The 17,044-nt window shown below is 35.9% G+C and overlaps 1 protein-coding gene across 8 annotated transcripts in view; it reads left to right on the top strand.

Moving 5' to 3' along the window:
• The first annotated feature begins 9,504 nt into the window (after positions 1-9,504).
• The window catches only part of LOC577880 (bromodomain adjacent to zinc finger domain protein 2B), a 92,270-nt gene continuing 84,730 nt past the window's right edge, over positions 9,505-17,044 (top strand). For 5 of the 8 annotated variants that reach the window (XM_030972748.1, XM_030972749.1, XM_030972750.1 and 2 more), the window contains exon 1: positions 9,505-9,618. In XM_030972748.1, coding sequence (XP_030828608.1) covers positions 9,611-9,618 — 8 coding nt within the window. In that variant the 5' untranslated portion in view covers positions 9,505-9,610. Of the gene's footprint in view, positions 9,619-9,966; positions 10,424-10,479; positions 10,631-17,044 lie in introns of those variants that run through there. The other 3 variants (XM_030972746.1, XM_030972744.1, XM_030972747.1) reach the window with 3 other exon arrangements.

Genomic DNA, 17,044 nt, shown 5'->3' with positions numbered 1-17,044 from the left:
TGTCAAAATTGATTATTCACTGACCTTTTCAGCCTGTTCTGATGGTCAGTTTTTATACAGCAATTGAATATTTTGTTAATGATTTTAATTACTGTGACTTAGTTCTTTATTATATGTATTATACTCAGTCATTTTTTTTCAACATTGGACATGTAGAATTGTTGTTCTTTCTACCTTTGGTTATAATCTTGTATACTACTGCAAAAAAACATTAAATTAAAGATCTAGTTTTTCATTGAGAGTACTTTCTTATCTTTAGTTTCATTAAACTGATATAGTATTTTAGTGAGCAAGCTTCGGAAAGAGAGACAGAGAGTGTGTGTGGAAGGGGAATAGAGATGAGGGGAAAGGGAAAAGAGAAGGGAGGTGTTTTGGGTAGAGAGAAAAAAGAGTGTGACAGAGAGAGAAGGATGGTAGAGATAGTGGAGAGAGAGAGAGAGGGGGGGGGGGGAGAGAAAGAGTGTGTGGAAGGGAGAGAGATGAGGGAAAAGACGAGAGGTTTCGGGGGAGAGAGAAAGAAAGAGTGTAACAGAGAAAGAGCCCTGAGAGAAAGATGATAGAAATAGTGGAGAGGGGGGAGGGGGTAGAGTGAGTGTGTGGAAGGGAGTGAGATGAAAGAAAAAAAGAGAAGAGAGGTGTTTGGGGAGAGAGGAAGAAAGAGTGTGACAGAGAGAGAAGGATGGTAGAGATAGTGGAGAGAGAGAGGGGGGTAGAGTGAGTGTCTGGAAGGAAGAGAGAGATGAAAGGGAAAAGAGAAGAGAGGTGTTTGGGGGGAGAGAGAGAGAAAGAGTGTGACAGAGAGAGAGAAGGATGGTAGAGATAGTGGAGAGAGAGAGAGAGAGAGAGAGAGTGGAAGGGAGAGAGAAGAAGGACAAGAGAAGAGAGAGCGTGTGGAAGGGAGAGAGAGAAGAAGGAAAAGAGAAGAGAGGTTTTGGGGGAGAGAGAAAGGAAGCGTGTGACAGAGAAAGAGTCCAGAGAGAAGGATGATAGAGATAGTTGATAGAGAGAGAGAGAGAGAGAGAGTGTGTGTGTGGAAGGAAGAGAGATGAAGGGAAAGAGAAGAGAGGTGTTTGGGGAGAGAGAAAAGAGTCGAGAGAGAAGGATGATAGCGATAGTGGAGAGAGAGTGAGATGAAAGAGGTATGGGGATAGAAAAGGAACGAGAGAGAAATAGAAGGAATAGACTTTGGGTGAAGGCAGAAAATTACTGATCCATGAAGGACAAGGATAAGAAAATATTGATGTTTGGACCTGATATAAATACACGAAAATACTCATTTTGAGAAATGGTTGTGTGACTATGATGTAATGGAACACTTTTCCATCTGTTTATTCGTTAGAATAGCAAATTTGTTAATTGTCTCCTACACATCGATTCATTTTTTCCAGCTGTACACAGAATATGAATAGGATATTTGGCATTGTCCATAAATGTGCCCAGCTCAGTTCAAAATTGGGAAAATTTCATATTTGTTTCTTTGTTCCGTTCACAGTTATAGATTTCAGAATTATCTTACCCAGAACTTATCTTACATCACAGTGACAGGAAAAAAGTCACGTGTATGATCTCCTTGTTTATATAATAAAATTTCACTAATTATCAGTTTAATCACTGATTCTGCTTTGATCCAATAAAACTATACATAATAGACAGAATAATTATAAACAAAATGTTCTGAGAATATCAAGGTTTATCAATAAAAAATAAAAAGGCACAGCTCAAAGCCTATTCATTTTGAATTTACAAATAAAAACACAGCATACAAAATACAGGCAAATATTAGAATATAATTTGGTAAATACAAAGTTAAGACATTCAGTAAAGAAATTGATATATAAGAAGTAAAAAGAAGAAGAAGAAGAGAAAAATAAATGAAAACAAGAATGGAGGAAAGAATGAAGGAAACATGGTTGACAGTAAAATAAGAGTTTACAATTAATATGTGTATAAGACCAGTTTTGGTATACAAGTAAAAAGACTGTAAAGAAAACCGCTTCTGACCAGTGTAACAGATTTAGATTTTAAAAAATTGATGAATTAAATAGGCTTGTCAATAAATCTTTAAAATAATTTCTATTTAAAATGTATATACAGATCGGCTGCTGCATTTATGCTATATAATTACAGGTGCTATACATTACATTTCATTGAACAAATATTATATCTTGGGTATTTAGATTGATATGCTATTGAAAAACTTGGTTGATTGTAAGACAGGTTCGGTATCAAAAGGGTTAAACTTAAGAATCAGATATTCTTTCGCAATTTCAAACATGGTTGACAGTAAAATAAGAGTTTACAATTGATATGTGGATAAGACCAGTTTTGGTATGCAAGTAAAAAGACTGTAAAGAGAACCGCTTCTGACCAGTGTAACAGATTAAGATTTTAAAAAATTGATGAATTAAATAGGCTTGTCAATAAATCTTTAAAATAATTTCTATTTAAAATGTATATACAGATCGGCTGCTGCATTTATGCTATATAATTACAGGTGCTATACATTACATTTCATTGAACAAATATTATATCTTGGGTATTTAGATTGATATGCTATTGAAAAACTTGGTTGATTGTAAGACAGGTTCGGTATCAAAAGGGTTAAACTTAAGAATCAGATATTCTTTCGCAATTTTCAGATTATTACAAAAAGTGTATCTGTGCAGATATTAGGTCCACTTTTCGAGATCAGGCTTGCATTGATACATCAGAGCAAACTGTAGATGGCGCTATACCGCGACGACATTAACCTGGTCGACTCACCGCCTGAAGGTTTGCAAAAATGACAGCCTTTACAAATAGATATTCTATGAGTGGTTTACAAGTGCATGTCGGTGATCAATAGGTATCGATTGACGACTTTTGCTGTACTATTCTGAATCTTCTTCCTATTCTTCTTCTTCTTCCCCCTTTCTTGTTTCTTTTCCTTCTCAATCTTCATCCTTTTCTTCTTCTTTTTATTCTTCTTTTTATTCTTCTTTTTCTTCTTCTTCTTTTTATTCTTTTTCTTAATCTTCTTCTTCTTCTTTTTCTTCTTCTCCATAATCATCTTATTATTTTTTCTTCTTTAATTATTCTCCTTTTTCCAAAATAAAACTTGAAACAAAATAAAGGAGGGCGGAAAAGAAAGGAGGGAAAAGAAAGAAGGGAAAGATGGGGGAAGAAAAATAGGCAGACAAAAAGGGGAAGAGAGAAGAAACAAACACTATTATACGTTTTAACTATATGCCTGGAAATTAAGAGAGAGGGGGCAAATTAAGAAAATGTTATAATCCTGTAAATGGAAATGAAATTAAAAAAAACAATGGTTATCTTTTGTGGTTTCGTTCAAGATGTTTTTTTTTTTTTTTTCATTCGAAACGTTTTAACAGATTAACCAGTTTTAATGAATAATTGTTTGGACTGCCATTTTAAGTGATAATTATAACTACATAATGATCCGTCCACTTTTAGAAAAATATCTATTTCCTCTTCTTTCCCGCGTACGTTCGATTGTCATGATTGTTTTGTATTTATATGTTCCATGGAGACTAGAGAATGGGAAAGAAAATTGACTGTATTCAGACTTTTTATTTATAAAGATTTTGATATAAAGGTCTCTGAAAAAAATTCGTATTCAATATCTCAAAGGAAATTCAATTAGCGGAATTGAACATAAATATGTATGCCTTGAAATATAGGCCTATACTCGAACGATTCATACAAAGAGAATGCCGTTTCTGCTGCATGTAAAATAGTCAGGGGGTGAATATTAATACACTTTTGATTTTTTTTTTTTTGCGTTACAGATCGCTGGCTATATAAATATGAACAAGGGCTGTTTTTGGAGTTCCTTGGCCAATATCTCAGCCTCTTCAGGTTAAAGGGGAACTAACCCCAAACAATAAGTGTAGATATTCTGTAAAACGAGATGAATTCCTGCCTTTTGATGTACAACAAATCTTACGAACCTGTACAAGAGATATATAAATGAAGATTTCTTGGCATGATGTTATGCCTTTTAGCATTTAAGGGGCGCAGCCATTTTTATTAAAACGTGACGTACCAGTTGGGGTTCTACATGTATCATGCACCAAGCTTTAATTGGAAAGACTTTTTAATTCAATAACAAAACCTTTACTTTTCAATGAGGGAAAATCATAGACGGGAAGGTAAAACTTACATTCGGTGAAAATTCGGTGATATTCTGTAAAACGAGAAGAATTCCTGCTTTTTGATTTACAACAAATCTTACGAACGTGTACAAGAGATGTATAAATTTTTTTTTTTTTTTTTTTTGGGGGGGGGGGATGATGTTATGCATTTTAGCATGACATGGGCGCAGCCATTTTCATGAAAATGTGACATACCAGTTGAGGTTGTACATATATCATGCACCAAGCTTTAATTGGAAAAACTTTTTAATTCAATAACAAAACCTTTATTTTTCAATGAGGAAAATCATAGCCGAGAAGGTAAAATTACATTCGGTGAAAAATATATAATAGGGTAATAATAAGTGTAACTCATTTATGTAAAAGTTCCAAAAGTATAGCGGTTGAAAAATCTGTTTTTTCATTTATGCGAAACCTTCATCCCAGAACAGCAACAACTTATTTATGCAATTTCCGTTCTGGCAACTGGAGTACAAAGGATAATAGCAGGGGAATGAAATGCTTCAACACAACAAACACCTGGGAAGGAATCATCCATAATTTATATTGAATACATTTATTTGATAAACGACTCCGCGTCATGTAATCAAGAAAATGGCGACGCCTGTGTCTTGCCGAGAAACTGTACTTTATTCTTGCTTTATGCCTTTCTCATACACTTTGGTAGGAATCTTGTAGATTGATGGGCAAGAATGCACTAAATTTATCAAAACAAAGAACAAGTTATTCTGTGGGGTTAGTTTCCCTTTTATAACTTGAAAATAATTCGAAATACCTCCCCCCCCCCCCCTAAAAAAAAAAATATTACTGAAAAAATGAATGTCTGGCCGATAAATTATTATTGATTAGCATTTGGGCATCAGGACGTCTATATTTACGAAATTAAGTCATTCCAATTACAAAAATACATCACCATTACTAACGTAAAAGCAGACATTTTGAATCGCATGTATATTTCTTCTTTGTGGTTCAAAATACCCGATTTTGGTTTGCCGAACGATGAGGACACTAATGGATCTAAGCTTTACACGTTTTGATTGGAGCGTATTTTGAATGAAAGACCCGCCAGGTTTGGATGTTTCCCGAAAATTCCTGTCGAGGATTCAAAAGGATTCTTTAAAGTTATTCATCAAAACATGAAAGACAGAAGCGAACATCATCGACACGCGATATGTAAGGAATATCCTATTGTCACGAATGAAACCTACCCAAGTGATGTAATATTATGAACAAAATAAGAAATGAAGGAAAAATAGAAACCAAGCAACAACCTTCTATAATATATGCATTATTTTGAAAGGATGAAAAATATTACCACGACCTCTCGTATAGATGATTAATAATTATTATCTTCTCTGTCAAAGTTAGAGGAACAAATTGCCCCGGGAATTGCCTGACATAAAAGCATAGTGTCGAATCCGTTATAATGATTATTTCAACTATACGTAATGACGTAAATGACTAATTTTGAAAAGAAATTATAATCGTATACATTAATCTTCTTCTTTTTTTTGGCGGGGGGTCAGTAGTGGCGCTTCATTATGCGTTCCCGTATACCATGTAACTGTACATGACTATATAAAAGAGTTGATTGTAACTTATTTTTTAAAAGTATGGTTTTTTGTAGATGATGATGATGATGATAGTGGTGGTGGTGGTGGTGGTGGTGGTGGTGGTGGTTAGTGATGATATTGGTGGTGCAGGTAACAATGATGATGATGATGATGTAAATAAAAGTGATGATGATAGTGGTAGTGCTAATGTTGGTTGGTGATGATGATGTTAATAATAATGGTAATAAAGATGGAATGGTGACGTCGATGATAAAGTATATGAGACCGGCCGATCACTAAAAGTACAAGTTCTAGAAAACACGGAGAGATAAAAAGTTCTTAAAAATTCACGAGACCGACAACGTGCTTCTGATGATGATGGTGGTGATAATCATGGAGATGATGATAATGACGTTGATGATAATGCTGGTGGCGATGAATGGGATGATAGGCCTAATGATGGTAGTGATGAGGATGAGAATGATGATGATGTTGATGAGATGATGCTAATGGCGACGAATTGGAAGATGATGGTGGTGCATGATGGCGGTGGTGATCATGATGAAACGATGAACATGACGATGATATTGATAATGATGATGAATGTGAAGACGACGACGACGATGATGATGATGATCAATGTGATGGTGATGACGATGATGATGAATCTGATGACCATGATGAAGATGATCGGCTGCAGCTGGATAGTCCTCCTTCCAATCTCTAAAAATATAAATATATTCTGCTCATCTGTTACACTGCATTTCCCATTTTTTTCCCCTTCAAAATAACCCATTATAATCTTATTATAACGATTTTCGAGTCATTCCAACAAGAAAATGGTTGATGATCTTTGATGAGGTATGAACTACGGCCGCGAGACAGATAGGTGATGTGCTGTAGTGCGGCGTATTTTATCCCTCCGCATGACCTGCCGAGGACTAATATGAAGCGCGTTTATGTCCTGTAAACGAATGAGATACAATCTTACCGGAAAAACAGGCATCTCCGAAATATCGCTATGAAAATGAGCCCTGCCCTACCTAGGTGTTTTTACCTCCAGATATGCTAATGAGCTAAGCAAATGTATCATGACGTGGTATGGATACTGTGGCGTGATTGGCTGAGAGGCGGTTGACAGCGGGCAATCCATGAAGATGATTCGAAGACTGTTGATCTCCGTGTAATCGCGTCATTTGTGTAATTTAGAATTGCGCACGACCCACTTGTACCAAAGCAGTTCGCACAATGTTTGTCTCGGCGCAAATATTCTCTCTCTCTCTCCCTCTCTCTCTCTTCATTCTCTCTGATTGAGAATATAATTGACAGCAGTGGGGCTGTCCGCATTGGGAAAAAGGGGGAGGGGTGTGAAGGAGATTGACAACTTGTAGTCATTATCTGTAAGACTTCTTATAATTAAATGAATACTTCAAAGAGAATCTCATGAACCACAATATTGGGTATATTGCGCTTTATTATTATTTTGATAATTCTGTTTCTGACAAAACAAAGATGAGATTCTTCATCATCATCCATCATCATCATGATCAACTTTTTCTTTTACCTTTCTTCTTCCTTTTCTACTTTTTCTTTCTCCATGCTTCCATCTACTTATGTTCCTTTTATCATTGCTATTATTGTTGTTGATGTTCTTCTTCTTGTTATTGTTGTTTTTGTCATTATTATCATCATCATAATTCATTTATTATTACAATTTCATTAACATTGTTGTAGTTATTATAATTATAATGATTGTTTTCGTTATTATCTATTTCCTTGTCTACTTTCGAGGTTCGTAATTACATTATAGTTACTTCCAACATCATTGCATCTATAGGACTGGATGACACTGTTTACAAAATCATTATTATTTTTTATTATTATCATTATAATCATTATAATTATCATCAGTATTAGCGTCATCATCATAATCATCTCCACTATCATTGTTAGCATCTGTTGTTTTTGTAGAAAGTATTATAGTTGTATTTGTTATCTCTTTTGTTGCCTTCTCGTCAAATAAGGTAATAAACATTTCCTTATTCTTAATTTCACGTACAGAAACAGAAACAGAAAGTCAGCATAATTATTATGAGCCTATATTGATTTAGAAAAATATGCAGGTTACACAAGCTTATATACAAGTCGACTAGAAGTCATATGACATTTTCCTGATTATTATGCTGAATATGAATTTAGTTATACATTAATTAAACACATTATTTTGTTTCCTTTATTTGCTTTTATAATTGATGAAATAAGCCTCCTATGCAAACAAGAACTAAGATGTAAATCAAATTAATTTTTTTTAAAGAATATAAAAGTATTTAAACAAAACTAATAGAAACATAACAACAACATTAACAACAACAACATAAACAACTTTCAAACCAGAATAGATATTCCTCAATGTTAAATTAACTAATCTACCTACAAGGGGAAAAGGTCAGGAAAAAAGCCGACTAAAACTTTGACCCACTAATTATACAAATGTAGGCTAAGCAAGAAAAAAAATACCAAGCAAGTGGCATATAGGCCTACAGGTTACAAGCACTAAAAATAAAACAGATTCTTAATCAAATAAGCGGCATCATCCAGTCCTTACAATAATTTGCCATGATTGGATTTAGTTTCCGCATTTCTTTCTCGTAAAACAAGCTTGACAGTTCATACAACAATAGCTGTTGACAGAGGCCGGACCCGCCCACTGACCTCGCCCCGCCTACATAAACATACTCCGCCCCTGTCCAACTGACCGCCCTAACCGCCCATTTTGTTACATGGGCGCGCGCCCCTGTTTAACGAGAAGCGCGTAATATATACACGTGCTTTAAGAGCACGTGTGCAAACCACGCCCCTTTGACTAAACGTAAACAAACGTTGTTGTTGTCTGTTGACCATGATTACATCCCTCTGCAACACTGTTGCAACGAGGTCACATGATATACACCACCGACAACTAACACTAAGAAGGTTGTTCAATCTGTATTTAAAAAAATGGTATCCCTATTTGTATCATAGAACAATTACCTTCAATATTCTTTTATTTTTTACATTTTACATTTATTCATCATAACATTTTAAATATTTTATCCGGCACCGATGGGCGTTTGTAGTCTTTTTTGTTACTGAACATATCATTCCAATCATATAGATCTTCATGAACCATCTATGTATCTATTCCTCAATTCTATGAAAATTCGATCATCACCGTTTATCATATTAAAACTAATTTCATACTTTAATTCAACGTGGTCGGCCTACACTCAGTTGCTTTTTCTTTTTCTCTTGCAAACCTGAATAAAGAAGTTAAAACAATTCTCTGAGTCGTTCTCGTAAATATGAAAAGTGTTTTTTATTAAAATTAATTGAACAAAATAAACGGTCCTACGTATTCCTTCCTAAGAAAAGTTGAAACTAAATAGTTATGACAAATATCTTAATAATCCCATGATCTTTTATTGACGTTGATGCAATGCAGACATAAATTCAAAGAATTCAACTTTCGTCGAAAGCATTACTCACAATAGATTCTAGAAAAACAGCGCGAAGCCCGTGACGCGACAGGTCCATCAAATAAGTTATGCAAAATAACGCAATTTGTGCCCACACGACGAAAAAATATACCCCCTATTGTCTGAGAAACGAACCATACCGTGTAATGCCTTACACACAGTGCGTCCACAAAATTTCATTCATGTCGATTTTTTTTGTTATTGCCTCGCGAGCGTGACGTCACGCACATCCTACAAACCCACATGTAGACAAAATATAATTCACCGCTAGAAATTCCCATTTCCTCGGATAGCTTACCCTACCCGCTTAGTCCCCGCTTTTTATTGGAGTTATATAGGATTAAATACTTCAGAAACCAAAGGGAAACCTTTGGTGATATCGGGCTTCATGAATGAGTGAGTAAAATAGAGAAATTAATTCAATATATTGTTTTATTTCAATCTGAAATGTTTGACTTTTTTTGTTCCTCGCGACTTGACAGACCCCTCGCGAATGATCGCAAGATTACTTTGTTCTGAATGTCCCCAATGATTATATCACTTCAAACACTCACTTTAGTCGGCACATCGCACATATTTATGGCCTTATATTATTTAAATAGACACATATACCCCAAAACTAAGCATACACCGACATTTCCACAATTTAAACGATGAAATATGAGGGAATAATAGTGTATAATTTGCCGGTAAATTGGTTCAATTCTAATTGTAATATCCGAATGTGTATACTTCTTATACAAAGAAATCTCGGGGTCATTATCTCGATGTATACTCCGTTAATAGCAACCCCCCGAATTCGTCGCAACATTTGCCAACATCTTCGACGATTTTTGGTGAAATAATAACACATTTATGTCCACAAATACCATGATGTGCCAAAGGTACTAGTGCCTGGATGATTGCGTAACACTGGAGCCGTGATTTGGGTCGAATGTTGTGAAATTTGGACGTAAGTTTGCCCAATTTTTCGCCAAGCCGCGGGGTGCGAAGCCGTCATGTTACGCGCAGCTGCCGTGTAGCCGTAGACGACTCATGCATAAATTGACTCCTCATATATCCTTTTACCTATTTATACGAAACAACAAGGGCAAACAAAAAAATGGTGTCCGTTTCTTATCCGGAATCGTCGCTCGATTTGTGACTAAATTTGACGGAATTTATCCCAAGTTTTCATCCATTCACTTCACTACAGGCCCAGGTAAGTAACATACGAGTGTGTGTGGGACACATCAGTACACATTCAATCGGATTTATCTGTGTTTTCGTTGCATTTCCTTACGGCTTTATCTGACCTTCCAATATGTCGAGCTGGTGGAAATCTTTCGTTCTTTTATTAGAAAACAACCACAGGGATCTCTTTATTCTAAATTGCTATATCGACTGGCGTCTTCATCTCCGATTTACGGTAAGATTTCTGACTAAAATTTTAGGAATTATCTCCTATCGTGTCCGCATTGACCCCGAACACACGTGTGTGTGTTCACTGGGGGCTATCAGTGGTCAATTTGTACGAATTTCGGCCAAATTTTCATACTTGTTTGTCGGCGTTTCGGATCGTTCTAATTTATTACTGCTGTACTTGTTAAAATATGAAAGGTCGTTACACACTGGGTGTGGATTCACTATCGTTCGTCTGCCATCTTTATTCCCCTTCAATTGGCGATGATTTACTTGGCCGTTCTAATCGCACTGAAAATGTTCTGCTCTATGTTGAGAATTGCTATCGCATTGCTTGCACCGTGCTGTGCCTTTGTTAGATGGGATTTGGGGGTCATTTTTGCAGCAGCTTTCCTTGGAGTTGATCAATTTCACTTTCCTTGCTGACAGATGCCTGAAGACGATTATCCAATTGTCTTTGTTCCCCAAGACCCCAGTCCCAGGTGGGGCTTTCAAAAGTACCTCCTGTCCCTCTCTTCTTTGAGTTTTCTCTACTTTTCTCAGATTTCCCTGATAACTTTCTCGTCACCTTTCCTCATTCATGTGAACTGCCAGAGAAGTTTATGTGAATAATTGTTTAGTTGCTACCTCATTCTTAGCCTGCCTGTCTTATTTTAATTTTCGTCCCTAGGCTTAAGAACTGTCATGATTTTTTATTTATCTTCTCATGATTTATTCTTCTAGATCTACTCTAGAATATTTACATCTTAAAATAGATGTATCTATAAATAGATGTGTCTAAAAATAGATGCCTCTAAAATAGATCAAATCTTGATGATAAATAGTTTGTGTATTTACATGATGCAATTTCTTAACCTAACATGCTATGGACATGTGAACTCATCTTCTGCTAGCCTATTACAGATGTCAAGCCAATATATTTGAACATTTGAAACACAAGATAAATAAGTTCACGTTCATGAGAGAAACAATTCCAAGAATTTAAATGTCAATTCATGTTTTCAGTATGATGTTGATGTTGATATAATGACTTTAATGTTATGGTGTGTGCCATTCATTTTATGTAGGTTTCAATTTTACACCAATGATTGCATTGCGATCACGATAGTATATTTCGTCTCAGCAATTTGAACTTGTACATCTGTAAATTATACACAATGCTTTTATTTGCTTAGTCTGTCTGAAACTAAAGAAATAAATTTTTTAAGAGACATTCCAACCAGCAGATTTGATTTTTTTATGGGATGGAGATTTTTTTTTAAATGTTGTCCTAAATTAGAGCATTACATTTCTCCAGAAAAGAGGACTACTTTTTCAATAACGATAATAAACTAAAATTTAATTATTTCATAATAATATTAATAATAGTAACAATACATATTTTAATGCTTTATATTAAAACTGTAACTAAGCGTTGTACTATCATTACCTTGGCATTAGCTGGCCTACTCTCATTTCAGAGGCGCTCTGCGGCTCTGGCATCCATGAAAATATTGTGCCATCTTATTAGAAATCTAATAAATTTTCTTGTTGAAATGTTCCTTAAAGGCCTTACACATTCTTTTAAATTTTAGGAACAACTTGAGAATAATACCCAATCATATAAATTAACCAGATGACCATAGGTTGACCAATGCTTCACCAACGCTACACCAACGAAGCTATGTTATAAGTTACCGGTCGAGTTTCTGAGCTAATCGTAACTCTAATCCTAATCCTAACCCTAACTCAGGGCTCCATACTCACTTTTTGGGAATGGGGTCCAGATTGAACCTTTTTACAGTCTCTGTGCATGAACCCCATGTAAAAAATTCTAAATTTTAGGGGTCTGGACTTATATTTTAGGTGCCCATGTGTCCTGGGTGCCTGTTAGTAGTTAGCCCTGCCTAACCCTAAACTTTACCCTCACCCTCACCCCATGCCTCCATCATACGCAAACATACAATGGTGATGGTATGGTAATCTAAAGATGGCCAAATTTTTTGTAACAGTTGGACTGCGTCAAGTCATTCTCACTTTGGATGATGTTAATGTATTTGCATTTGATGCAGGTATTTAGAATACAATGGCAGTAAAGTAGTTAATGGCTTAATGTTTTGACTGAAGATCGCTGTTGATCTAGACGAAATGCCAAATTATTCATTGTATGCAAGCACTGTCCTAAGTTGTTGAAAAATGTAAATGTGCCATCTTTATAAAGAGCAACAAGGATGTATATATCTTAACTGTCAAAGTTCTTTAAGTGGCAGCCAATATCAGGATGTTATGTTTTATCATGTGACATATTTGCCAATTAATTCATAAGGATACTGTTTTTGAGGTAAAAAATAGTTAGACAAAACGGATGTGCTGATTATTTGTGTGCATTTTTTTTCTCCATTTCATAATGATGGAATCGCACACAGTATTGACAAGCATATTCATACAAATTACATTATATGTTCTACTGTGTGTAGTATTTTGTATGGCATACCGCTGGTGTACTGTACCGCAAAGATCCCCCACCCCACCCCCCCCCCAAAAAAAAAAGTGTTTGAAGACAAATATTGATTAAAGAATACATTGTTTGTGTTTTCTTTCTGATGTATCAAGGACTTTTAAAAACTGGAGTCCCAACTGGCAACAAATTATTTCAAGCAGCGATATATGTTTTGATTTAATAAAGTGTACCATGCAAAAGGCCTGGTACATTATTCATTCTGTATTACTGTAAATGGCATGTGAGTACATGAGTACAATGAATGTGAATTTCATGTGATAAGGAAACCTAATGAATGTGATTTAGTTGAACTTGAATTAGATCAAAGGTGAATCCATGCAAAAGGATACAAAATGATCCAGGAAACAAAATACCAGTAGTTAACACGGACATGCAGATTATCTTAATGGAAGGAAGAAAGAAAGAAAAAGATACGAGTAGCGAACTTTGAAAGTTTGATTTCAGGCCATTTGTTCCTGTGTAATAATAGGCTCAGGTTCAGGCTACAATATTTAGTACCGATGCAAGTTGCGTTTGGCATGCAACAGAAATGAAGAAGCTAGATTTTGACTGAAAGTGAAAACAAACAAAAAATAAATAGAGAGGATATATATTTAAAGTATTAAACTTGCCAAAGTTTAGTGGAATAATCATATACATGTAATGACAAAGATGTGTGTTTTGTAATATGGATGCTTCTGCCTCATCAGGAATTACAGTATTAGTCTGGTATGAGTGTGTAGTTTTGTGAACTCCTTGTTTTGGGTTTTTTTTTTTCCGAACATTTCTTCGAACAAATGCGTCCTCCATTCAGATTTTCTATTTGCTGAAAGTGTACACTAATGTATAAGGATTTAGCTTGATTTTTTAAAGACGGTTGTCTTATATATATTTTAGGACAGCGAATGGCGCGAATAACCTTTAAACCACATCTTTCATGAATGGTACACAGTGTTGGTTGTGAATGGGACCCAGCTGTTTCCCCTAGTGCACACTGACTACAGTGTACATGCTTACAAGCACTACGTGATCAATCACATTCATATTGAGTGTCTTCAGGTTGCGTTTTATTGTGGAAATCTCACACAGACTAGATTTCCCTTTTCCACTGCAGGAGGCTGCAAATAATAAAATGTAATTTGATTGGATTCTGCTGAAAGTCATGGCTACAATATGTCAATTTGGGAGGGAAGGTTGCAGGAATTTGCAAAGTGACTGCTCAAATGCACTGATCCCAACCCTGCACATGAGTCCTAAAGAATGGGTAAAGTTGATGGCTTCTTCATTGAAGATGACAGACAACAATTTAGAGATATAGCACAGGTATGAGCGATGTTGCTTGTTAGTGTAATTACTTAAATTGCTTGCTACATGAAGGACATCATTGCTATAATCACTTGGTATTTGTAACTGTAAATGAATTTAGAGTGTTTGCTTTATAAAATCGCCTTATTCACAAAGCTTAAAATGTAAAAGCAGGGTACTATAAGTTCTTTCAATAGCCATACAGGTAGGCCTACATAGTCTGTGTGGAATACATTGTGAATAGTGGGACCTCGTGAAGTGAATAAAACAAATATACTTTTCACCCACATAAATCAGACATGACGTGACAGGATTCATAAACCTCAAATAAAAACATGTTGTACATTGTGTACAATCATTTGTAAGTTGTAATCGATGCATTTGGAAATATCAGTTTTCAAGATAATAGGGCATGATCAGATGAGTTCTTAATAGTGTCTTATTGATAATAAATTGATTTCTCTGGCCAGGCCTTTTTGCCAGGCATGCCTATCTCATAAAATCTATGATTTTCTTACTTTGTTGTTTGTGGTATTATATAGCAGGGTTCTTGTTAATAGCCGGCAACCGGCTATTTTTTCCGGCTGTAACGGCAATCGTAGCCGGCTGTAAGCCTCTCAAAAAAAAAAATAATAATAATACAAAAATCACATCATATTCGGTCAAGTCGCTATCTCAAATTTCTGTTATCACAAGCTTCACGAAGACACGCTTTCATAGCGCGGGGTTGTGAAAACGGTCGTAAAGAAATGAGATGAAACGTCTCCGAAACGATCGTAAAATAAAACCCTATTAAAATATGGACTTGCGGCGCGGCGCACGCGGGGGCAGAGCTATCTATGCCCAGTGCGCCAGAGCCAAGCGCAGGCCGGCAAGCTAGCTTACGCAAGAAAAGCGCGCGTTGTGAGCCGAGCTGAGCTAGCTGAGGGAGGGGTGTATTATTAAGTGTAAATGTGACCATGAGGATTAACTGACTGTACTGAAGAATTAATCTTACAACTATTATGAAGCCCTTTGGCTACAGTAACAGTCTAACATTGGACTTAAGGTTTTATCAGAATGAGATATAGTCACTCTTCCTCGCTCCGTCTGTTTCAATATGTTCAGTCAATCATCCATGCAATCTTCATTATTGCTCAACAGATTGAGCAAACGATAATATCATATTCAGAGAGGAAAGTAACTGACAAAAACAACTTTGGAAAAGATGTTTAACCACGAGGAACATAACTTTTCTTTCAGAATCTTCCCAAAATATGATCATTTCATCCTTGCTCAATCTGTTTCAACGCATTTTTCAGTTTCCACGCAAATGGACATTCATCTTTGCTCAACCTATTTCAAAATAATGAATTCTCACTCAATGAATTTATTAAATTAAAAAACTTAGCAGCATCTTCACCTCATCAAGAATTACACATTTGGAAACTTTTGGTGCAATAGAAAGTGTCGACGTGACTCACTGTTTTCATGAATGAAATCTTGCAAATGAAAGCTCAGTCGTAATAGCAGACGAAGCGTGATTGAAATAGTCAAATACTTTCTTTTTTTTTAATTAATCAAATGACGTATTACTATATGACAGCCAACCCATGGAAGGCTAAATTACTTTCAGTTTACAATAAAAACATTTTGTGAAATAACATAAAACATAAACTGTAAGAAAAAAACACACAACAGTTTATAGTAGTACACAAAACTTGCGAAAACATATGAAACAAATAATAAATTCATTTATTGATTGCCGTTAAGTTAGTCCAACGACATTCAAGTCAAACTTTTTTATTCCATATTTTATTCTTTTCAGTCCCTTTGACCGTTTATACACGCCGTTTTAACGATTAGCCACGAATCTCCCTAATTCGTACATATGCAGGGAATAATTTTCCTGGTATCGCATCGCAATTTGCTATGCATTTTTGCATGACTGCTATACAAAATATCTTTTGTGTAGCAGTTTTCTTCCATAGAAATGTACAGAATTTCATTTGAAATATTTATCCATCGGCTGAAATTGCTAATCAAAAATTTGAGGAAAATTATTCCCTGATATGTTCACAAAACAACAATCAACCCCTTTTAACACACGCCTTTGAAGTTTGTAGTTCGTAAAATTATGTTCAAACAATAATCAAGTCCATCCAGGTACGCACGCTGAAGAATAAGCACTCACGATCACAAACGCACATGTATCACAAACACGAGTCGACGTAAACATACACTCAGCTCTGGCAACGCAGCGACCACGTGCGTTTGTCCTAGTGTGTACATTCTCTGAGTGCACCGAAATACAATGCCGCATGTATTGCGCACTCGTTACGAGTGCGGAGATATAACGTTATCATGCATGGCATTCCTGCACTGATCTCGATGTGTTTTCTTTTGCAACTCATTATTCGCGCTGGAGTTGAGCCAAGTGTGCCTTGGAATGCCTAGCGCATATTTCATGATTTTGACTGCGGAATTTGGGTTTGTAGATGGATTAAAACATGGATTAAATTGCTGGTAAGAAACAGCATTTTTCGTGGCTGATACTAGAAAAACTTAGGGAGCCAGCCGGGCTCCTCAAGCACTTTTTCAGGGAGCCCGCAGGGGTTTCAGGGAGCCAATGGCCACCGGGCTCCCGATAAAGTCGAG

This window comes from Strongylocentrotus purpuratus, unplaced genomic scaffold (assembly GCF_000002235.5).
Source record: "Strongylocentrotus purpuratus isolate Spur 01 unplaced genomic scaffold, Spur_5.0 spur5_scaffold_6, whole genome shotgun sequence".
In the NCBI taxonomy this organism is placed as follows: Eukaryota; Metazoa; Echinodermata; class Echinoidea; order Camarodonta; family Strongylocentrotidae; genus Strongylocentrotus; species Strongylocentrotus purpuratus.
This window is presented reverse-complemented; position numbering and strand designations above follow the sequence as displayed.